The sequence below is a fragment of the Aplidium turbinatum genome, chromosome 11 (assembly GCF_918807975.1).
Source record: "Aplidium turbinatum chromosome 11, kaAplTurb1.1, whole genome shotgun sequence".
Classification (NCBI taxonomy): domain Eukaryota; kingdom Metazoa; phylum Chordata; class Ascidiacea; order Aplousobranchia; family Polyclinidae; genus Aplidium; species Aplidium turbinatum.
The window spans coordinates 21,223,823-21,249,122 of record NC_137482.1 but is presented as its reverse complement, the minus strand read 5'-3'; the positions used below and the strand labels follow the sequence as shown (position 1 = coordinate 21,249,122).

At 37.4% G+C, this 25,300-nt stretch overlaps 1 protein-coding gene and 1 non-coding gene across 3 annotated transcripts; both read left to right on the top strand.

The window, feature by feature from the left end:
• The first annotated feature begins 1,632 nt into the window (after window positions 1-1,632).
• LOC145779376 (beta-parvin-like) lies at window positions 1,633-14,001 on the top strand. 2 transcript variants are annotated; one of them, XM_082590953.1, is made up of 10 exons: window positions 1,633-1,772; window positions 3,509-3,666; window positions 4,498-4,626; window positions 6,260-6,377; window positions 6,955-7,055; window positions 7,808-7,881; window positions 8,104-8,126; window positions 9,592-9,722; window positions 10,172-10,346; window positions 10,927-14,001. In XM_082590953.1, the coding sequence occupies exons 1-10, from the start codon at window positions 1,724-1,726 to the stop codon at window positions 10,998-11,000; spliced, it is 1,032 nt and encodes a 343-aa protein (XP_082447079.1). In that variant the 5' UTR covers window positions 1,633-1,723; the 3' UTR covers window positions 11,001-14,001. The 2 variants fall into 2 exon arrangements, with proteins under 2 accessions (XP_082447079.1, XP_082447078.1); XM_082590952.1 differs by lacking the exon at window positions 1,633-1,772 and adding an exon at window positions 3,167-3,427.
• Window positions 14,002-16,840: 2,839 nt separating this feature from the next.
• Window positions 16,841-16,974, top strand: LOC145780414 (U4 spliceosomal RNA). The gene has a single exon (XR_014290644.1). It is a non-coding gene; the product is annotated as a U4 spliceosomal RNA (small nuclear RNA).
• The last annotated feature ends 8,326 nt before the right edge of the window (window positions 16,975-25,300 follow it).

Sequence of the window (25,300 nt, the reverse complement as noted above, 5' to 3'; positions counted from 1 at the left end):
TATTGTTATTTATGGTTATTTGAGTTTGCGTACTTTAATTTGTCGATATCGGGCTGTAGGGGCCCTCATATTAGCCTACTTCTTGCCCAGGGCCCACAAAACCTTAAGGCCACCACTGGTCTGACCGAGTAATAAAAATGTAAATTGAAGTAAGAGATGTTCAAATGAGGAGAAAGACAATCTTTGAAAGCTCCTTCCCAAACAGCAAAATCCGTTATTTTTACGGTTCAACGTCTGCAGAAGTTAAATCAATGTAAAAGTGACTGATTTTGCTGCCTGGGTTGGTGGTGCTATGTTGAAAATTCCTAATCACAAAGGAATGTGGGTAATATGAGATTTTAACGTCCCGGAGAAAATGTTGCAAGTAGTTCAGTTCAGTTCAGTTGTTTTTATTTCTGACCATCATATCAAAACAATACACGTCAACATAGCAAAGGTCGAGAAAAGGGTAGAAGCGACAAAACGCAAACGTTAAAACGTGCTTGAGACCAAAGTAAGTTATTGATTTGAAAGAAATTTGGCACGGTCGCAACACCTTCAGTAAACAGGGAGTCTGACCGAGTAGGCTAATAAACATGAAAATTGAAGTAAAAAATTTCTCTCTACCAGTTGGGATGTAACTTACAAAAGAGGACAAAAATGATATTTGAGACGGAGAGCTCCTTGATGGTTCTATGCTGAAAATTCCTGATTACAAAGGAGTGTGGGAGGAGATTTTAACGCCGGGAGGAAAACAGCCCAAACACGAAGGTTACGAAAAAGTAGCCTACGGTAGGTCTATTGGATCAAGGAATGAAGGAGGACAACGGATGGTAGATTTCGCGCTAGCAAATATCATGGCAGTGACCAATAGGCATATTTTCGCAAAAGATTTATCGAACTCTCGAGGTAGGCTACCTAGAGGAATAATCTCACAACTCAGAAATGTATACGGTACTACGTCATGTGCAGGACCGCAAATTTGAGCAGCTATGGATAGGCTATCCTATACGTCTTTGATCACTAGGCTACTCCTCCATCTAATTGTAGCCTACAGGATGGTAGACCTTAATGAATTGCACTGAGCAAAATTGATCACAGTGCCTACACAATGCTTGAAATGATATCGGTTCAACACTATTCGATAGCACACAGTTAATTTTAGCAAGACACTAATTAGGTCTATATAATGGCTTGCCATGAATTGGAACATCAGAATCGATGGCTGTGGGACTATATAGCCTATAGCTTATTCATGTTGGTTACATCTTTTGGTAGGCTGCCTCCAGCAGCCGGTTAGTTGTGTTGAATTCGTAGACTTTTCGTAATTAGGCTGCATTGTAGTTTGCTGTGGCGCATAGCCTAATACCGTAGCCAAATAATATCACAATGAACACAAGATAAATTGTTTGTTATTAAACTTTGGTTTGGATGATTTCGATTCTTTATCCTCGGACTGATGAAGCCTTGATAGGTTAGGCCTACTCCTTGTAGTTTTGCATATTTGTAGGCTACAGGCTTTTGACGCTAGGAGGGTGCAAAAATTGACAAAGTGAAATTTTTTGATTGTTGAAGTGTTGTTGCCAAGGAATTATTCCATCCATTAGGTGCTGAAGCTTTTTCGTTCACGAAGGCACGCGCTAACCAACTGTAGGCTACGATAACAGGTGACTCCTCAAATTTTTATTTAGCGAAGTACGATAACAGTTTGTAAGTAAAAGTTTAAACAAGCTCGTCTGTAGTGATGGCATTTACAAAATCTTTGGGAAGGCATGGAAAACATCATACTGAGTGTAAGTAGGTTGACTTGAATTATTTTGTTATTTGGTATTTTGAGGAATCATTCTAATCAACTAACCATGGTAAATTTTTATATATGATTGTAGACCTAGCCTAACCAAGCATATGTCGTGGAGATCACACATAGAATGTTTTCTAAGAAAGATAAGATCATGCTATTGTGTAACAAAAAAGATCAAGCCCTAACGACCAACCGCACTCTTGATAATAGGCCTAGGCTACATCAAGGCTCCAAGGCCGCTTTGTAGAGGTTTGCACATGACCATAGATTTTGGAAAAGAGAAAAAGAAGTAGGCCTACCAGTTGAAAGAAAAAAATAGTGTGTTTTTTCCTTTCTGTTTTATCTTTCCTTCTTAAAATGTAAGTCTCTTATTTTATTTGCTCGTTTTCATAAACCACACTTTTTTTTTTATTTTAGTTTGTAGGCTACTTCTTCTTCTTTCCCAAATCTATGTTCATGTGCGAACCAACATGGAAATTGTTTATGTTTAGTTTTTGTTTTTACTCTGGTAAATTTTTGAAATTTTCACTAGCTCTTTTTTCTCTTCGTTTTTTAAATTTTTAAAATTTTCTGAGGTGTTGCGACCAGGGATATCTAGAGAAGGGGATATGAAGGCTCGCAGCGATTGCCTTATTCTCATGACACTACCAGGGCGGTAGTTTGTAGCACGTTAAAAATGCGGTTCTTTTTGGAATTGCAGAAAGGTTTGTAGTGCAACTGGTACAATGAGCTACAGAAGACAGTTAGCAAATGTTACGTAGAGCATATTTAAAGAATAGGCTACTTGTTTACAAAGACAGTTAAAAAGTTACCAGTAAGCTGTTTTTTTTTTTAAAAAGCTTTTGCAGTAGGCTAGATGTAAAGCAAGTATATGGGTAGTCGAATTAACAAGCAACCATGAGCATGCTGTGAATATCCAGGCCTGATTCTAATAGCGCAATGCAAATTATCATAACAAGATTTATTAAACTACTATCGGTGCCAACTGTCATTTTACGATAAACAGAGATTAGCCCTTCTATTGTCAGACGTAATAAAAGCCTTCGTATCCCCTTCTTTAGATATCCCTGGTTGCGACATAGGCTATATACGAGTAATACGACCCTGCCAAATTTGAAACTGATTATCCTGTTTCGATCTCAAACATGTCAAAACGTTCGTGTTTTAGTCGCTTCGGTCCTTTTGTAAAACTCTGCTATGTTTAGCAGATGTTGTTTCTTTGTTGCAATAGTCAAAAATAAAAACAAACTGTTGGCTACTATAATAAAATTGTTTGTAATACAAATAAATAATAAAAAGTATTTTTTCGGGCTTTTTTACTTTTCTTGTTTACTCCTGAAATCACTGAACCGTATCGTCTCCTTTTTTGGAAGGTTTGCTAGTTGGCTCAGAATAGCTTTGGCTGTTTTTTACGTTGCTATGATAAAATTGCTTTTTGCTGTTTCAACGCCTCAGGCTGCTGGCTTAGTATGATATTGCATCATATGTGCTAAAGAGTAGAGGAAACATATGCGTATGAAAGGCTATATTGCAATATGTCAAATTTTCAAAAATCTCCAAAACAATCTGAGGCAAAGCACCAAGATAAAGAAGCAAAAGAAGGCTTCTTTTCTTTAACATTAGGGAGAAAGAAGAAAACCAAAGAAGGTGCTTGTGAAATCTAGTTTTGTATCTTATCTTGTGAAACTACAATCATGTAGTTTTATTTGTAATATTTTTATTTTTTAGTGAGTGAATTGGAGCAGGATGGAAGAGATGCAATTGATGGTGTACCTCATCATCAAGTTGATTATGATCCCAGTAACTTTCAATTGGAGGAAAATGAAGAACGAACAATGATTGATAAAGTTTCACTGGAAGATCCCAAAGTCAAAGAACTCAAAAAGGTTATTTCACAACATGTTTATTTATCAAGTAAAAACATTAGGGTAGTTGTTAGGGTTTGTACATCAAATCTATTCTACTTGCCTTTTGATTTTAATCTACTTATTATTTAATGTGTCTAAAATCCAAGAACAAGATACAAGAACAACACATGAAAACATTTATGCTAAAGTCATCTTAGGTTAAAAACATATTCAAATAGCCAACTAGTTTCAAGAATTCAAGTATACATATTTCGGAGCTGGTATACAAGTCCCCCCCTGGCAACTCATGACAAAGAGTAATTGACCAAAACATGTGGATTGAAGTGTGTGAACAGTAAAGCAAAGGTAAAGGAGTTTCACCCTATATGTTTGGTTGAGTCCTGTCTTTGTCATGAGTTACCAGGGGGGGGGGGGGGGACTTGTATACCAGCTCCCATATTTCTTACCTAGGCTTAAATAGTCATTCACTTTGCCTTGTTCATTGTTCCATGAGCAAAGCATTCAAATTGTCCTCCACTGGCTAGTGAAAGGTTGATGTATGATATTGTTCATGCCTGGAAAGGGTGAAAAACCTAAAATTATAACAGAAAGTTTCAGTTTAATCATTTGTTCAATTAACAAAAAACTTATAGTTTTGGTATCACAATGGAAAATATTAAGTTGTTTTTCTGTAAATATTTCAAATAATTTTCAGCTTTTGTTTTCTGAAACGTGCTAATTTATCAGTGGCTGTGGTACTTAATGTTTTGCTGATAGCCTATTCTTTGTAAATGATATGTCCACATAATGTTATGACATTGTTTGGAAACAGAACTGCTTTTGTTTGTACATAAATTAATATTGCAACAGGTTTTAATGGACTGGATTAACAACACTCTTGTAGAGCAGCGCATCATTGTGCAGGACATACAAGAGGATTTGTTTGATGGTCAGGTCTTGCAAAAACTGTTGGAAAAATTGGGTGGCATTAAATTACAGGTAAGTGCATTACAATTTAACTAATATATATATAATTATATATGTAATATTAATTTGCTTTTTCTTAAATTTTTTCTTTTTTAATTGTGACTTTTAATATACAATACGTATACTGTACATGTATAACATTTGTGTCTAATAGTTTTTTTTAGATTATATATCATATAGTTCTGATTTGTTTTTATGTGAAACCTGTACTTTATAATGTTATAGGCTACGCCCTACAGACTATTGACCAGATATGACAGAAAAGTAGATAATTATACCTCGACGATTTTATCAATTAATGTTACCGTTTTATGACTGTTCACGGTTGTAGTGAGGTTAGTTTATATTTGTATTACTCATCCGACCAAACACCACTCTTCCAACATTCCACATAATAAACAGGCAAGAATGGGTAACAGAGTCATCAGTAAACACACCGCACTGCCCAAACACTACATAGGTGGGGCACTTTCAGCAGCCCTGTATGCCCACATTGCAAATTCAGCATTTAGAACGTAGATCACTCGGTAAAGGATTGCCCGGCCATCAAAATCATTGGCGGATATGGAGCAGTATACTCATGTAACAACATTTTGAAACAATCAAGATGTGCACTAGGGTGGCTCGTTTTTGAACTTTTTTTTTTAATTCTCTCGGGGTAGTGGGGAAATGGTACCAATGAGTGAGAAAACGCTCATGACAAAATTTGAGATTTGTAAAAAATTGTCTTCAGCCTCCTCATGGGGCCCAAAAATCGAAAAATGGGTCAAAAACGCAATTTTTTTTTAAATATTTTTAGTTTGGGTAGATACAATATTGTTTAGACATATCTAATTAACCTAAGAAAAAAAATTGGCGTCGTTTGAACTATTCCTTCAGCTTCCTCACAGCTTCTGAAAATTTTCATTTTACTGAAAATTTCGGATTTTTGTTTGTGGTTACATAACTACAAACTTCGTCAGTGACGTAAATTCAAATAAAAGACGTCACTTTTTTCTACCAAATTAACCCAATTTCATTAAAAAATGACGCAACAGCTCAGGGCAGGTCTATAAAGAGAAATACAATGACGTTTTATAGCTGGCAAAATGTCTAACGCAATTATGTATCATGTAACCACCCACAAAAATGCGAAATTGTCAGCAAAATGGAAATTTTCAGAAGCTGTGAGGAAGCTGAAGGAATAGTTCAAATGACGCCAATTTTTTTTCTTAGGTTAATTAGATATATCTGAACAATATTGTATCTACCCAAACTAAAAATATTTTTGAAAAAAATTGCGTTTTTGACCCCATTTTTCGATTTTTGGGCCCCATGAGGAGGCTGAAGACAATTTTTTACAAATCTCAAATTTTGTCATGAGCGTTTTCTCACTCATTGGCACCATTTCCCCACTACCCCAAGAGAATTTTAAAAAAAAGTTCAAAAACGAGCCACCCTAATGTGCACACCGTACCATTCTACTACTACTTCAACTCTTTATTTAAAAAAATTGCAACAAAAATATACTTTTATCGTTTTTCTTCATTTTTTTGCTCAATTTAAAAAATATGTATGGTTATTTCAACTTTGTTTCTCTTGAAAGTGAATTATAAAGACTCTGTGTGTTGCACAATTGCACATAAACAATGTTGCCTAATTATAGGTTCCTGAAGTGACCCAAACTGCACAAGGGCAGAAGGACAAACTTCGAGCTGTTTTGTCAATGGTGTGTCAAGAGCTCAAGCTTCAGCGCTGGGATGACACCAAGTGGAGTGTGGACAGTAAGATTTTGCTGAAATATTTTTCATATTTATTGTGTATTTTTTGGATGTTGGCCACTGCCAGTTTTTTATGTTGTGTTTATGCGTTTATGTATGAAACGTATTTGGAATGTACTTTAAACTAGTGGTTTTCAACTTATGGGTTGCCAGCAAAAAATTTTCTGGGTTGCTTGGTTTTTGCAAACAAACAAGAAAATGTTTAGTATCAGCAACTGTTTTTTGTATGCCTTCAAAGATGATATCAGCTTCTGCCAAGGTCGCAAAATTTTCAAAACTTTGTTGAAACCTTGCTTGTACGGTATAAGATATTTTTGATGTCCTGAGTCTACAACTATTTTGAATTTTTTGATATAGTACCGTAGTTACTATTTTTGTTGTGCAAGAATTTTAACAAGAATCGCCTTTTGAATTTATGTCTTCTTTTGTATGCATGAGACCATTGTTTATATATATTGTATAAAACCATTCAACCAGAAGCAACAATAATATCACAAGTTTCCGGAAATATATATATATCTCGCTGAATTGTGTCTACAGGATAACGAAATGAAGTAGTCTATGAATGTGTTGTTTTCAGCTCTCCACTCAAAGAGCCTCATAGCCATACTTCATCTTCTTGTTGCCTTGGCTATCCACTACAGGGCTCCGATTAGACTGCCGGAGAAAGTGACATTAAAGGTGCGGTATTCTACCTATGCCTCTTACGTTTATTACCTGTTACCTTGTGTGGCAGACTGTTGTCTAATGGTATGTGGTTTCCATGAACTTCATGCTGGGTGAAAATTTACACATGCGATTTTGAAGGAAAAAACAGCAAGATCAGCTAGCAATGGTTTTACTGTCAGGGTGTGTTCTTGAAAAATTCACTTCAAGAAATGCTCTCCATTCAGTGGCACCTGATGGATGGAACAACTCACAGACAACAACAAGCGGAAACTTCACTCTGTCAATCTCGGTGACCGGACCTACGTCAGTGGTTCAAAACCTGTATTGTACAAGTATGCGAAATTGCCACGATTAAGTCTCAAAGAAGCTTTTTCAATCCGAGAGTAAAGACCTCCACTGTTAACCTTCGAAAGGTTAATAGATTGAATCAAAAGGTTAGTGTACTGTGCCATTGTCTGCATGTTCGACTCCAGCCACCCGCACTTGCTGTTGTTTCTCTGGGCAAGAAACTTTACGATAATTGCCTCTACCCAGTGATCGATTTCGAGTAATGGGTAGTACCAAATTTAAGTCATAAGTAAAGTAGACAACCGGAAACAGACATTGCAGTCGGCTGCAGCGTGGGTCAGGTGTACGTCGGAAGGCGCACACCGATGCATAGTGCTCAAGTCCGCTTTCCCGCAATGCAGGATAAAGATAATAAAACAAACAAAACATTGTAACATGTGTTTGATGAGTTAACCAAATACAAATATTGCTGCCAGGTGATCGTTGTTACGAAGCGAGAAGGGAAACTCAATCACAAGCTTGTTAATGAAGAAGTTACATCTACACTGGAGTGAGTTTTCATTTTGAACATATTTTGTTCATTGTTATGGAACTGTGATGATGTGCTTTGTTACAATGTGCCATTGTGCCTATTTGAGAAATGTTTTGCAAAAATGAAGTTTTTACAATGCTTACTCTATTCAGGAATCACGTTGCCTTTTTGTTATAATTTTCAAACTAACGCCAAATGTTTTTAAAAAAAAGGTTGGCTTAACCTGATTTTCTTTTTCAGAGAAATGACTCCTGGAAGATTCGGTAAGTTGTTCTCAAACAATCGTTGTTAGGCTGTTAGGTTTTTAATTCCACGATCCACTAACGAAATCCTTTGATGACGCTATTGTGCGTCACGTGGTTTAAAACCACCTAAAAACTTCTTTTGTCTTTGGCAAAATTTTAATATGCAAATAACATTTCTTATTGAATCTCGCATCCAACGTGGTCACATCGTACAATGCAGTCAGTTTCTTTAAAATTACTATGAAGCAAAGCTGGACGTGAAGTCAAACGCGTGAGATCACTAAACAAAGTGAATCAAAACGAATCGGGAAAAACTCAGCAACTACACGGCACTTATAAGAACAAAACCAAAATGGCCGATATTTTCGGTCATGGATCTTACAGTAGTTCTCAACCTTTTTGTCTTGGCGGACCCCTTTTGGTGCCTTCGAAACGTTCGCGGACCCCTAAGAAATATGTATCTGAAATTTTAGTATGTCACGTCTCTTAAGGGAATCAAATGTTTCATAGCCTAAGTTTCAAAGCGACACAATAAAAGAATTTGTTGAACTCGCGACGCACGTATGACGATTGATGACGTTGACAAAGTTATGTTATGAGCTGTATGTTGGCACACAGGATCAAAAATCAGTATTCTACGGTATATGCTGATTCAATGCTTTTCTATAAGTTTTATCAAAAATCAATAGAATTTTTGCGATCGTTACGAAGAATTTCTCCATTTTTTCATTTATAATGAATTTTCGTCATAATCACAGTCATTGCAAAACTGTGAGCGCTGATAGACTGCTAAATAACGTTTGCATTTCTAAGTTACGCATTGATCAATAATCCGATGTCTCAAAAGAATTAAGGTGAACATATAGCCAACATAGCCTTGTTAAAAGATTTAACTCATATGATTTTTTTAGTTAGGAAACCAAACCTTAGTGCGATGTCCTTTGAAATTTCAAACGACGCACCAGTGCGTTGCGACGTACAGTTTGAGAATCACAAAATACATAAATAAAGCACAACCAATTTTTAAATTTCGTAAATTATGCTGCAATCTCAGAAACTTTTACGGACCCCTTGAAATCGCGTCCGCGGACCCCGGTTGAGAACCACTGCTTTAAGGAATCTTATTTTACATTAAATACGAAAATGTTAAATTAGTTTCCTTTAATGGCTCGGCAAGGGCTGGATGCATAGCCGAAAACGTTTGCTATTTTATTTTTATCATGTTAATTGTCGTGTTGTTGCTGAGTTTTGTTTGTTTCTTAGTATGTGGGGAAACTCGTTGAATTAATTTTACAATACACATCACCTTTAAAAGCTACCACCTGCTTGACACCGCTGCTGTAGAGTCGCATTCGGCCTAAAAATATTACGGAATCATGCTCGGGTGTTTTTGGTCCAACTTCACTTCTCTGGTAGAAACACCTTTGATATAAATTCACTTCAATGGTTTCTCGTTGCATTATATATGTGCGCATCATTTCAGAACGGGACGCCTTTGACACTTTGTTCGACCATGCCCCTGACAAGCTGAGCATTGTGAAACGCTCGTTAATTGAGTTCGTCAACCGACATTTGGAGAAAGTCAACCTTACTGTCACTGATCTTGACACACAAGTAAGTCTATGCCCTGACAGCAAAATCCGTCATTTTTACATTAATTCAACGGCTGCAGACGTTGAATTAATGTAAAAATGACGGGTTTTGATGTCTAAGTAGAACGTCTTTATTTTTGTTTCTATATCTAACTACATACAGACGCACGCCTGTTAGCAATGTTGTTCCAACGTACAAAACGTCATCTAACTGAAAAAAACGCTTGCGTTGAGCGCTTTATTATCACTGTGATAAGACCGGATTCAGCGTCATAGAAAGTGAACAACAATCGTAAGGTTTTTCGGCTTACCAGCTTTATACCCATCTTGATTGGTGTGTCTACTGAATAGGATACGTTCTACAGTACAAGGTTAAAAATAAATCGTGATTAATATCAGGCACTTTGCAATACTCCCAATAAAATGCAAGCTTTCGCTAACCTTAGCTCATCGTGGTATATTCTTTCACAGTTTGCTGATGGTGTATACTTGGTTTTGCTGATGGGTTTATTAGAGGGCTACTTTGTCCCTCTCTACAGCTTCAGTTTGACCCCCGAAACTTTTGAGGACAAAGTCCACAACATTTACTTTGCATTCGAGCTTATGCAAGACGCAGGGTTGCCAAAGCCAAAAGCGAGGCCTGAAGGTAAGGGCAACAACCATTTTGCGTTGCCAGTTGTCATATGCTGGACGTTTATTATTTAGTTATTTATTAAGTTTAATATTTTGGTTAATGTGACATCTGCTCATCTTAATTCGACGTGGAAATATCATGTTTTTATTTTGTCATTGGAAATGTATCAAAAGATAGCCCAGCCAAGCAAATCAGAAGACGTTTGAATTTGAATCAATGTAAGATAAGACCGGTTTGCCGGTTGGAAATTCATGGGTTCAGAATGGTGCGTTGTTGTGAGAGCCTGACGCGCTCTTCTTACTTTGAAAGCAGCCTTCTCAAATAAGTCCAACGGTTTAATTTCTACCCAATGCTTTTTAACTTTTTGGTGCTCCTTTAATAACTTACCAAGCGAATGAAATTCCGTAGTCAATGGAAGCTAACGCCCGTGAAGATCTTGGTATGAACCAGGTGTGGCACATAATAAAGCTTTAACGATTCGTCGTAAAAAGATGATATGTAAAATACGACCCTATCATTTGGCTCGTATTTTACATATCATGCAAGGCATGGAGCAGTGAATAATCGGAGCCATATGTTTCTTTCTTTGTAGATGTGGCGAACTGTGAACTGAAGTCAACATTACGAGTTCTCTATAATCTGTTCACCAAGTACAAACGCGCTTGAAGGGGATGACACCACACAGCCAAAGACACGCGCATGAAACTGAGAGGATGCGGATTTCTTGTGCTCTGATTGTTTTCTTTGCTTGTAAAAAATAGTTTTTCAACGTTTACATCTAAAATCTACACAAACGCAAATTTTTTCGTTCTTTGACTTTACTCAGCTGGCAACAATTTCCCAGATAGCAAATCAACCGTTTTTTACATTGATTCAACGTCTGCAGACGTTGAATGAATGTAAACAAAGCACTGGCTATGTCGGCTGCCATCAGCGGTGTTTTCTGCTTTTTCTCAGCGGCGAGAATGAACGTAATTTTATAACTTCACAATGTAGGTACTAACGTCCTGTTTTAGCCTGATGCTGCGAGTTCGCTGTTGTAGAAGCGGTTTGTACTAGCTGTCTGAACACAGTTCCCTAGTCATGTTCTGTGACGAATGGTGTTGGAGTCAGTGTGTCGTTGTTTTATGCGGTTAACTATGCTGCTAAAGCATTATTTCAGAGCGAAGCAACCGGCGTGTTGTTTTACGTCGCCAAATAATTATATTTACAACATATAAATGATTATTGCACTATGTTGTGTCTTTGTGATACGTACGTGTGTTTCCCGTCCCAACCCAGACAGCAAACCAATCGTTTTTTGTTTCATTGATTTATGTAAAAAACGATTGATTTTCTGTCTGGGAAAGCTGCTCCATCTAACAACATTGCCAAGCTTATATCGTTTCAACGTCGAACTTTTGCTTGCTGACTTCTTACTCTACGCAAGTGGCCTCCAACCTGTCTTTAGTAACGGACCTCTTTCCAAGCATTATCAAGCCTACTACAGTAACCCTAATTTCCTAGACATCTAAAGTTGACTCGGAGTCAGACTTCGTAAATAATTAAATTTTACTGCTTTTTCCTTAAATCAGTGCGTTCACTGTGCCCTTAAAAACTTTCCACTTTCTGAGACCAAGAGATGCATGAACTTCATATTGGATACCACTAAGCTATAGGTTACAGTTGCTTTATGTGATTTACTATTAAGTTATATTGCGCTTAACATCACTGCACTAACTGTTATTTGATGTCGTAACGCTAAAGATTGTGATTGAAAAAACAAATTTGTCTTTGCGTGGCTATATGTCTTATGTCGCTATGTGTCGTATACCGAACTTGCTTGCAAATTAACATTTCACTTTTAAAGTGGAGTTTATATAAATGCCAAATAAATATCTGCTTTGTGTTTTGCATAGCCTATATGTGCAATCCCATCACCTCCTTTCCCTTCCCTCCTCTGCGTAGCCGAATATTGATGTATTTTGAAAGGTGTCCGACGTTTTTTCGTAAACAGTTGTTCGTAAAACAATTGTTCGTAAAACCAATTCTTCGAAAAGCATTTCTTCGTGCATGCAATTGACCGTAATACTAATTGTTCGTAAAACAGTTAGGCTACAGTTTTTTTTTTTAAAACAGTTACAATTGTGCTTAAAGACGTGCTGTAGAGTGTAGACGAGCAGAAAAAGGAAAGCCAAAACTTTTGTATGGTGGCCACTGGCCAGCTTTATTACAAAGATTATAGTGCACTTAACGCACAAGGGCAAGAAACTACTTATTGGAAACGTGAGCATTTTCGAAAGAAATGTCATGCACGAGTAACAACTGCTATGGCAGCTATTGTACAATCCAGAGGTGGACAGCACTTGGGTTGGGCGCCCAAATCGTTGTCAAAGGCGTCGTCTTCCAATGTTTGCAATTTAAATGTGGAACTGCTATGATGGCGTCCTCAGTGGCCTTTCCAAAACTAATAATAGCATTGAAGGATGGCACAGAGGGTTCATGTTCCAGGTATCTGCAAATCATCCAGATATTTGGAAGTTCATATCTGCAATCAAGCGAGAGCAAAACCTAAATGAGGTTCGCATTGAACAGTATGTCAGTGGCCAGGCAGGACCCCCTCCAAAGAAGAAGTACAAGGACAGTGCAGAAAGACTAACTAGAGTCGTCCAAACTTGGCGTCAAGACTTTCAAGATGATGAAATTTGTGATTACTTGCGTGTAATTGCACACAATACTTCATACTAAACTTAAGTAGTATTGGTAGTGTAAGCGAAGAATTGCTAAGCACAGTTAATTGTTGTATTCGAATAAATAATAAAAAATGCGCTTTTTTCATTGTGCTTATTTTTTTATGTCGTCGTAACTTGATTATTCAGGAAAATTTGCATTATGCACCTTCATCGGAAATTTCAAGACAAGCGAAAAATTGTTCACGAACAATTCACCTATACGAAGAATTGATGTATACGAAGAATTTAATTTTACGAACCATTTTGATAAATTTATAACCATTTTGACAGACACTTTGTGCCATGCACAAAATTTAACTTCTTTACCCTCCCGTCCGCATATTCCATGTTTTCAACCATCAAGCGTAACCCTGAATACGACAAAGAGTCCACCCCTTAAACCGTTGCAACTATTATATAATAATTTTATGGGAGCCAGGGTTAGGGTTAGGTTACTCTCTTCACGAGTTGCACATAATATACTATGCAGCTAGCAAAACCTGTCTAAAGACGTTGAATCAATGTAAATAAGTAGGATTTTTGCAAGCTGCATTCACATAGTGGTGTCGTAGATTTTTTTTAAATCTATCGTATATCTTTCTCTACCTTTTTATATACAATTACTGTAAATGAAAGAATGTGGTTTTCCTGTCCATGCCTTTGAAACCTAAACTGTTGTTTGATTGTTTTTTTTTTAAACCATGAAGTGGTTGTGCCATTCAACACAGCAAAATCCGTCATATTTACATCGATTCAACGTCTGCAGATGTTAAATCAATGTAAAAGGGGCTGATTTGCTTGCTGTGTACCAAACTTGCAAAAAGCTGTCTTTTTTAGATAATTTTATCGTCGAAGATATACTGATGATGTATTTCAAAGAGCACTTTTGTTTTGTCTATCACATAGCTGCTGCACCTGCTGGAATGCATTTATCCAAATACAAGTTTCTGTTTCTACATCCTTGTCCATCGTCACCCATTTGAGATGCGCTATTCTATAGTTTCTCTTTCATCTGTTCAGTTTTTCAAAGGAACAGGTTGTGTTGGAACAGCAGAAGTTGCAGGATGAGCGCACCTTAGCGAAAGTTGAGAAGGAACGATCTTCCTGGCGTCAGCACTACCTGACTAGTGACTACTCACCATAGAACACCGAGCATTGTGTTTCGCTAACCATACCGGTGTAGCCTCCACACTAGCCATCAAGGCTTTTACTTAGGCGACTGTTAGTTTAGTTGTTTTCCTTCGACAAAGGTAAGGATTCAATTAACTGACAAAAGCAGCGATTGATAACTATGTGGCATGAATTAGTGGTGCGATACTGATGAGCCCTGTCTCTTGGGCGAAACACTACACTCGACTGCCGAGAAACATGTGTTAGCGAATGTTATTGCACAACTTTGTAACCGTTGGGTGGCGTAAGTTATTAACAATATTGCGGATTGTGGTTAAAAAAAAAGGTTCAATGACAGCTTTGGGCAGAGGCGATATCGTAGTCCAAGGGTCGGCAACCTACGGCCTGCGGGCCGGATCCGGCCCGCCATGCGAAATCGTCCGGCCCGAGACATACTAATTAGTTATCACAAGAATACGGCCCGCCGTTTCTTATTGAGTTTCAAACTGCAGTGTTAGCACTGTTTGAAAAAATTGTGGTATTGTTACGCCATAAAACAAAGAATCAATATGGTGATGTCCTGTATTTCTGCTTTGTTCACTGGCTAAGTCGAGGAGCTATGCTTGCACGAGTGTATGAGCTGAGAAATGAAATAGCAACTTTCCTTGAAAATAAAAACATCAACGCCACAGAATTTCGTATGGGTATCTAATCTTGCTTTCCTAGTAGCCTACATGTAACGTCACATCTGAACAAATTGAATTTGCAACTTTAGGGGAAAAAACAACTGATACATGAGATGTGGAGACACTAGGATTTGAAACAAAACTACGACTCTGGGAATGTCAACTGGACAAGGAAAATTATATTCACTTTCCTATACTGGAGGAGAGCAAACCTAGTAGCAACACTGCATTTGTCACTGTAATACGAAATTCATACAAAGGGCATATCGCTGCTTGAATTTTACAAAAAATACCTCAAAGAGTCTTGAAAGTGGTCTTTATCCCAGCTTGACCAACAATACAAAAGAAATAGCATCGATGTTTGGTAGCGCGTACATTTAGAAAATTTTCTGTTTCTTGCTTCATCTGACTTGTCACCAGATGTTTAAAAACTTTCACAAAGCAAGCAGCACATTAATGCTGTGTTGTTGAAGTGTGAATACATATATTTTGCTCCTTTTGTGATTGGTATGATTGAGATTGCAGCAATGTAGCGTAATATACTGAAGTGAGTGTGAATTATAGTATTAATGAAAATTCCGGCCCGCCAAAGAGTTGTACACTCGACATTTGGCCCGTGACTAGCAAAAGGTTGCCGACCCCTGATAGTCAACAGGGGCGCCGGAGCGATTTTTGAGTGGGGGGGGCAAGATTACGAAAAAAGGGCACTTTTGTTTACTAAAAGGCCAATTTTTTTTCAAGTATTAAGATAAGATATAGCGATAATGCTAATCTATCAGCTCACTATGTATTGAGTAGGCTAATGATAGCCTACAAGTGTCCGGTATACAAAGAAGGGCATCATGCTATATTATAATGATGTAACCTACTGTCAAGCCTTAAAGCAGCCTGCGGCCATGGCCGCTAAGTAGTGCTTGAATGACTGCCGGTGCTACCTCCTCAATCGACAAAGTTTGGCCGCCGGTCTCTTCTAGCCAATTATTTAATTTCGCAATAGAATGATCGTGGATTGACTGACGAAAATATGTAGTATCAAAGAGTGACGCAAAATTAGGTCAGCGCGTCATAATCGCCACTGTTGCATTGTGCGGGAATATTTGTTATTGATGGAATATATCCATCTGCGATCACCAGCGGTGTAAGTCTTGTTTGTAATTCCTGACGTTTATTTTAACAAAGTCTTAATCCGAAGTGCTAATTTAGTTCGACTGGCAATATTGTCGTTTTTATGTCGATTCGATGTTGTCGGACATTGAATCGTTGTTAAAAAGGAGAAATAGGTTAGTTGACGTCCGAGGGGAAAACATTTTTTGATCATATTTTGCAAAAATTATACTTCTTTTAGTAATGTTCTTCACATCATTGAAATACTTATTTTATTACCTTGCCGTCATCGTCAACACATGTCGAACGTTGTTTTTCGTTGCTAAAAAGAAATCTAGGGAAGTGGCGAATTTCTTTAAAATCAGCCACATTGGAGACACTCGTGCGAGTGTCGTTAGAGTTAGATGGTCCCGCATCAGTACTGGATTACTATCCCGATAAAGCAGTTATTGCGTGGTGCAACGAATCTATTGTAGGACGTCGCCCAGGCCTAGATTTCAACAACGCTAAGTGATCATTTTAGCATTGTTGCAAGAATGCAAGTTTAATTCTATTTACTTGTGCTATCGTTATTTTTATTTTGTATTTTGGCCTCCAAGCACGCAAATTTGGCCGCCGAGAAGGAGCTCTCGGTAGGCCACGGTGGCTGCTGAAAAAAAAACGAGTTTTAAGGCCTGTAGGCTGCTGTGTTGCAAAATTTTGTGCCGTAAATATTATTTTGAGGCAAAAATGAAAGATTATGATCAGGCTAAGAGCGAATAGCAGAAATTGTTATATTGCAAAATGTGCAGTAGCTTACATGACTTTAAAAGGGCACCATGCCCCCCCTGCCCCCCCATCTGCAGAAAAATTGAAGGCAGGGGGGCATCCGCCCCCCCTGCCCCCCCCCCCCCCGCTTCCGGCGCCCCTGGTAGTCAATGAGGTTTATCCGAGACGCGATTATTGCTAGTTGAAAACTATTCCCAATATCCCGCCCTGACGACGTGAAAAACCGTCGGCTGTGGCAATTTCTGAAGGATTCTCCGGTAAAAAGTTCAAAGAAGGTTTTTCTTGTGTTGGTTCATGCTGTGACAGCTTACCAACATTTCAAACCGCATTTTAAATTGTTATGTTGTAAAAAAAAATAGGCTACGTTTACTTTAAGTTTCGATTTAAACATTTTTAGCCCCAGAGAAGAAAAACACAGCTAAAATACGCTTCTGGCTACATTTGCGGTGCGGTTTGTGACTGCTGAAACTGAAAGCACGCCAAAATGCAGGGCTATAGAGTCCGAAGCCTGGTATATTTGGGCCGAATCTGCAGCCCAGACAAGAAAACAGCTTTTGCATAAAACTCACCAAGTAACGGTTGTAGGTTACGCTATTTATATATTCCTGTAAAAAGAGGCATCAAGATGTGAGGCCACGTTAACAATCGTTACGCACTTGACCTCGCAGCACCCTGTGATCATAGCTTGACGTCATGAAAGTCACTGCTTAAAGAGAAATTTGCTTCTGGACGATCTCAGACCTTGCTCCAGCTGTCAGTTTTGGCGGTGACGTAAAAACAAAACAGCATATAACGTGTAGTAGTGAGCGTTTAAAAATAGAACCTGCGCAAATACCAGAATAATCCGGTTGTCGTCAATGCTGTCATGTGATATTTCAGTATTCACTACGGCCAAATGTAGTCGATTACTGTTTTGTTGTGCTTTCCAGACAGCAAAGTAACCGAATATTACATTAACATTAATTCAAAACGCAGACATTGATTCAAAGTAAAAAACGATTGCTTTGTTGTCTGGGATTTACAATCGTATCAAAAACTAAATACAAAAAAATCCCGATCGATTGTTCATGGTGTATGAACATGAACGCCAACCAACGTTGTTCAGCATTTGTAGGCGTTGATGAATATGCAAAAGAATAGTTTTGTGTATGCTTGAACGCTTGATTGACACTATTTTGAAAGCGTGAACTTACAAAGTATCTATACCAAACTTAGGTAACGGAAATTGCTGAGGAAATATGCCTTGGAAAAGTTTGGGAACCTACTGCGTGTACAAAGGGATGTAGCTGATGTATTTAATTTGACAACTGGCAAAGTTTTAAAGGCAACTGGTGAAATACATCGGAGTTTGGCTGATAGTGGATCTAAAAAATTGTGGAGTGGCACAAAGTTTTATCAAAGTAAAAATGATAAGAGGAAATGGACGATGGAAGTTGAAATTTGTAAAAAAGCAAATACGGTAACGTTGAAAGACTTGCCCCAGTCAAAAAAAAGAAGATAAATTTACCTCGTTTCGGTCGTATTCTGTGTATTTTAGGCTTAAATCTTTTTTTAGGACGGTCTTCTTCGTCGTGTGAGCCTCTGGGGCCGACAGTCTATCTATTCTTTTACCATTCCAGATTCATGATGTTCCCAGACTACACTAAAAAGCTATTAGAGAGCAACCAGTCTTTGGTTTTGTCATCCAGGATGCGGAGACCTTCCATTCCGTTAAGTGGCTTGAAGATGGAACAGTCATTGATGATGTGGTCTGTTCCTCGGCACCACATTCACAGGAGGAGGAATAATCCATTCTCCATTGGTGCATGGCTGAGTGGAAAGTGCGACACCCGAGAGAAGATGGTTGAGGCGCACCCACGCTTGTCTTTGCAGTGTTAGGCGATGAGGCGTGTGTTGGCGTCGATGATGAACGAATGGAGTCTGGTGGTAAGACGGTGTTGACAAGACATCCATTTTTGCTGAAGACATAGATGCTTCAATACTCTACCGGTATCTAAAAGTTAGTTGGAGGAACGGTGAACCAAAGAAACCATTAGTGCCACACCAGCAATGCGGCTCTGCGCAAAGAGAAAGTAAATCTGTCCAATTTAGCAGAAAATTATGAATTGCGGTCATTGACTAATTGTATTTACGGACTTTAGTAAAAGATAGGATCATACTCCCAAAAAGGAGGTTGGCATGGCGCAGCAGGTAGGCCTAATGCACTCACGTTCCAATATTGTAAATACGAACCTGATTCAACAACTAGTTTAAGTTAATTGTTAAAAGCAATGCTCATCTCTACTCAGAGTGCAATACATTGGGTGAGCGTAGTTGCTGAAGGAAGACGGCCAATAAAAAGGAATTGGCCACCCTACACTGCTTAGTGCCAATGGCCTCGTAAAAATAGAGCCATGCAGGCTATACTCACTTCCCGAGCCTAAGTAATTGAGTATTGAACCTTTACCTTACTGGCATAAAAGATTGTGGATCACAACCGAAAAATTCGCTCAACCGCACCGCCTCATTTCATTTACTTTTCATAACCACGTAAAAAACATTATTGCAAAGTTTTTTTGTTTTTTTTCAGAAGGTGCCAGTTGATCTCAGTTACCTTTTTGTGCCAAAGCCCATGAAAAAATAGTTTAATAGACTTTACGAAAGACAAAAATTTGGTCTGATTTTTTAGCTATAAATTTAAGTTAAGCAAAATTTTAACCAACTTGTCAATAAAAACCTTTCAGCCGATTTAAGCTCGTATGCTATTCATTCCTGAAGGCCCGTTAAACTGCAACAATCAAAAACAGTCTGGAAATTTTCTGACAACAAAAAATTAAAAAAAATTCCACTTATCTCGTTTTCCATTCCATTGTTCAATTGAAAATACCCTGTTAAGACTGTTTAGCATAATGTAGTTCAAACAGGTTTCATGATGGGCTCATATTACAATGGAAGCATTTATTTAAGGTTAACCGAATTAACTAGAACAATAGACTATACTTAAACTTTTCAAAATAGTTTTGCATGAGAAAAATCTTCCAACTTTCCAATGATTTGCAGTCCTCAATAATGCAATACAATCAATTCCTAAGACTTTACGTTTATTTTTATTGTTTTCTTACCCATGAATACTTTGCATGATGATCTAGCAAAATAATGCAAATCTGTAGATAAAATAGCCCAACTTAAAAAGATCATAGCAAAGATCACACGAGCACGATGTTTTGGAAGGTATAGGCTTGGGAACCTTGATTTTGAGTTATATAGCCTACAGTTAGGTCGACAACAATTGCCCCGCCCAAGATGAGATGGATGGTAAAAGCAAGAAAAGGGAGTCATAAAATAGTCGAACAGCCCAAAAGAAAAACTTCATAATAGAAGAAAAAACAAATCTTATAACGCTGTAGAAATGGGAGCACTGAATTTGCTGCAATCAATAAATTTTGTTATTCATTCAGACAGATAGCGCAACTATCATGTCGTGAAATGTTTTCATCATCATCATTATGTTCCTTCTTCGTATTGAGGGTTGAATACACAGTCTTCCAACAAGTCTTCCTAATGGCCAAATGTCTTCAATGACAATGTAAATTTGATGTTTCATCATATCGAAGACATGCATGATTATTGTTGGAAGTTAATTGTTCCCTAAATTTTGATATCGTGGTTGAAGAATGCCTAGTCTTGAGCAAAGCTTGCAGCAAAATTATAATAGTAACCCATGGGCTGTTGCAGTGTTTTTGTTATTGTGAAACAACTTTACTATGCACACTAAACACAAACTACTATGAGCCTCTTTGAATCGATAAAATTATTCCTTCCTTCCGTTTATGCTGACGCTGCTCACACGCAGGCAAACTAATTGTGTAAATATTTATATTAGGCTCTATAGTATTTTTTACTACTGTCAGCTTTGGATCAATGGTGTTGATTGACTTGCCTCTAATTGTTTGAAGGTTTTCTTATTTTTTTTATTGTTCCAGTTTTTAAGCATTATGCTATTGGCCTACTATTAACAAGCATTCTGATCAATTTTTTTTTCTTGCTTTTTTGATTGTTTAGTCACGGCTCCTACACTTTGCTGTTCAGCACAAAATTCCCCGGTAAACTATCTTAAGAACGAGGAGGAAGTTATATGGGAGGCTTACCTTTAATCTTTGCATAAAAAAAGCTTAGGCTATGTTCTATTGCAACGTTTACCCACGTTTGTAGAAGGAACTGTCTGTGACATCTAACAGTGTAGTTTTATCTACTGTATACGTATGGAATTCATGTCTACCCCTCAGGCTCTCAGTAATGGGGACATTCGCCAATTACTCAAAAACAATACAAAACATAATGTGTACAAAAGGTAGTTTCATCCTATGGTTGTGGTTATACAAATTATGGCCCAAATTAGGACACCTCTAAAATAACAAGACGTGTTTTCCAAAAAGACCTTCACTCAGCCAATTTCGGTAACCGGCCCTGCGTCAGTGTTTCAAAGCCTCTACAGTCTACAACTATACGTAAACTGCCTGGAATAACCTTCCAAACGCTTTGTCAATCCGAGGATGAAGATTCAAAACCAAACCAAATCAAAAACACGGAAAGGAAAATAGGCTAGTAGACTAGTGAGATTGAGAAAAGAGATAGTTTAAGTGCTTATTTTTCATAAAAAAGAGAGAGTTGTTTTTAAATAATCACAGGGATTAGATCAATTGGAGGCAAACGCACTATACTATACTGAACGATTTAACGTTTTTTCAAGTCCCTGGAACCTTGGCAAGGTTCTGGGCCTCTAGAAACACCCCGATGCCTTGTACAAAGGTACCCCTTGACCACTTCCTTACGCTATTATTTTTGACTCTGCAATTTGACAATCTATAGTATACAATTTAATTTAAGCAGGTAAAACCAAGCAACGACACGGCATTTAGCATAATAACATAAAAAATAAACTAAAAGTTAAAAACGTTTTCGACTACACAGCATGTCAGGTCTGTTCAAGCAGCTGAATAACTAATTAATACATATGAAGGAAATGAAATACGAGATGCAAAAAAATGAACTGACATGGTAAAGGAGATTCAACTTTACAGTACGCACACATGCGTAATTTGTATAACGCAGTTAAAAAGTTGCAGTTTTACATCGTTTATTCGTTTGATGTGTAGGCGAACAGATTGTGAAATTAAAACTAAACGTTTTAGTATCGAAACGAATGCTAATTGCTAAACTTTGTTAGCCTGAGAATTAAGTTGTATTTGGCCAGACTTTAGATCAATAGAGTTGTTGAATGACGCATTTTTCCCTAAAGAAGAGAATATCCCAGACAGCCACTTTATCTGGTCCAGGTCTTTGCCAGACCGGGTACAGATCTCACCAAATTCTCACCAGATCTGGACCAGATAAAGTGGCTGTTTCGGATGTTAATTATAATTTCTTGAAAAAAGCAATACATACGTGATAGCAACACTAAGTTTGTTGACAGAAGAGGAAGGCACGTAGTATGGGGATTTCCGTTTCAAAATGGAAGTTACCCTCTCAAAGTTTGTTTACTATAAAATAGGAACGGTTAAACTTTTAGCTCTTATAACATGTGGTGTTTTTCTTGTTTGAATAGGCTGCTATGGCTTATTTCTCAATGAAACCTCAATCCACTGAAATTGAATACAAAAATACGCGACACAGATAGGAGAAAAATAATGAGCGGATGTGCTGCGAAAATACCGCGAAATGTCTATTCAGTTGCAACCAGAACGTGTCATCGAGTTAAGGCAGCCTACTATTTGATACTGAGCGATGCGGCGAATAAAGTCTGTTCGTGCATTTTGTGTCATAATCTACTGTAGGCTATAAGATTTTTCTGACATTGTGTATTTTGTCAATTGTCATGTTGCTTTGCCAAAGCTGAAACGTAAGCCACAGTAATTACACAGCAACATTACAAGAAGTTAATTTTTCTTTGTTTAATGATATTTTTCACTTTCTTGAAATTTATTTTGAAGAGACTTTGTGACCGTGCTAAATCGTTTTCACTTAATATACCATTTCAATTTCGAACACATTTTAAAGTTCGTGTTTTGTCGCTTCTTCTTTTTTCTAGAGTTAAACCCTTTAATTGCTGTGTGATGCAAAATATTGTTTTCGTTTTGATTTTGAGAAACCTAACTGAACAAATCTACAATTTTGTGATATTTTAACAATCATCCGTCAGTAGCTTGGTTAGTTTTACTGTAAATGTGTAAATGCTGAAATAACTAAGCCATGGCCTGAAAAGCCTGCAGAGTTATTTAGTTTTTCAATTTCCAACGACGCACAGCTTACGTTTCTTTGACAAGCCATATGTTGAAGCCGACAAAATCGATAGTCTTTGAGGCTATGTTCCACTGGTCTACTATATGCCTGTGTGTTTTTTTTTCGTATTAACTTTACTCTGCATCAGTTCTGTCATGAGCGAAAAATCACGGGTTTATAAAAGCAAGAACTGAGAATTAATTGTACAGTTTGTTGTTTTTGTTTTGTGTGACGGTATAAGTCCAAGCAGCTTTGATTTATAGCCAATCTATGAGGACGGTGTTGCATTGGTGGGCCGTGAGGTATCCTCCTTGAAGCTTGGTTACTAGACATTACAATTTGAGATGGTCTGTGGACTGATTTGGGGCGTTGTATTTTGGGCAGTTGGTTTGAGTTGTCATCCTCCATCAGTAATCATACAATATCACAAAGCAGAACGAGTGGGTGAAACTTTATGTTGGTAAAAACCTTATATCAGCCTGCCTTCTTCTTTCGTAAGCCTAGGAGACAGATAGATTACGTTTTCGGGCAGGTAGTTGAAGGCCAGGTCAGGTTCATCCATGTATTCCACTTGATGCATTGTAGAAACATGGCCACCTAAAGATACGGCCTGATTTGTCACATTTTTGCAGAAATTTCCAGGTTTTTCTAACTTTGGGCAAACGTTTAAATAAATTTTTCTAAAAATTAGATTTTTACGCTATCTTTATTTTTTTCCCCAGATGACACAATAGGTTTTAACATTCTCACATGTTGAAAAACAAAGAAAATTTGATTTCGAAGATTTTAGTCAGACTGTTAATTTTCATTAACAGTCTGATTTTGCGTTTTTCAACTTACTTTTTCTCATTTGCTACTGCTTCCCCAAGGCAACAAAAAAGTTTTATGTCATTAGGAAACCACAAAAAGTAAAAACATCTCAAAAAATGTCAGTCAAGCGCTAGCAGTAGCTGTAATCAAAATCTGCAAAATGTGACAAATCAGGCCGCATTTCCAGGTGGCCATGGTAGAAACTAGAAAGGGTATTTAAGAATGAGATGATCAGCAGTTTGTTTCTCTGCTCCGCATTTGCAAGTCCAAGAGCGTATAGCCTCAATAGCTTAGCTCGTTACGATTACAACATCTTTTAGCAAATATTCTATTTTTGTGTAGAAGGAGAATTTGTGAATTTTGTGCCTATTAAAAACTGAAAAAATGATGCAATATTTTTAAATAAAACTCACTGCTCACCCAACAATTAAATTAACCTATTCCAGTGTTATTAAAATTATGAGGTGAAATGTGCCTTCTGTATCTACAGTGCAGTATTATAAGACTCTTAGATAACCACTTCATCTGGTAGCCTACATATCCACAGATCGGAAATGGATCCGACCAGATCTGGTAAAATATATAGGCTACCTGATAAAGTGGTGATCTGAGCTGGACGGATATCGTCAAAAAAAAAGTCATCAAAAATTTAAAATCCTTTTTTGGCTATAAAAAATTTTTGAAACTAACCTTCAATTTTAAATCAAATCTTATGGCAGAAATCTAGTTTTTTAATAAAATGAATTTAGTTAAACACAAAGCGTGAGTCTTAAGAAAAATAACATAATTATGGAAGAGTAAATACGCAAAAATCAACAAAAACAAGATAAAAATTGTCAAGTCATTCTGCAAGCAAACCCTCACACCCTCAAATCAAACTTTTTATTCTTTGGTTGCCCCCCCAATTTTTTTCTAGATTTGCTACTGCACCCAGCAAACAAAAAAATGTTTTTGAACTCTTTTTTGATTTTATCTGAACTAAAGAACGTTTCAGCAAAGCGTTGTAACTTGTGAAACTCATGTTTTGTCGACTTTGGATAGCGTAATATCAAAAATTTTCCTAACCTGTTTGTGTGATTTTAGTCAACAAATGAAAATGTTTCTACAGAATGCTTGAAAAGCGTTGTTTTGGTCATTTCAAAGTTTGGATATTTTATAGTTTCAATAAAATGTTAATAGCATTTTGTAGTAATTGTATAAAAAATGTATTAACATCATCTCCTAACCTAAAAGAAATGTAAATCATCTGTCGATGACCGGGCCCCTGTCGGTAGTTCAAAGTTTTTACTAGCCAATAAGTATGAGAAACTATCAGGCTTAACCTTCAAAGGGGACTTCCTAAGATAAAGCAGTCTATCAGTCAAGCAGAAACTCATTTTGTTCACTTTTTTTTAACAACCATTAGACTACTTGTGTTAAAAAAGGCCTGGATGCGATTCAACTGAGGCAGCTCCACTGTTTTTAAACACAAATAGGTTATATGGATAAAGTGTAATGAAAAACTGAACAGCAAAACAAT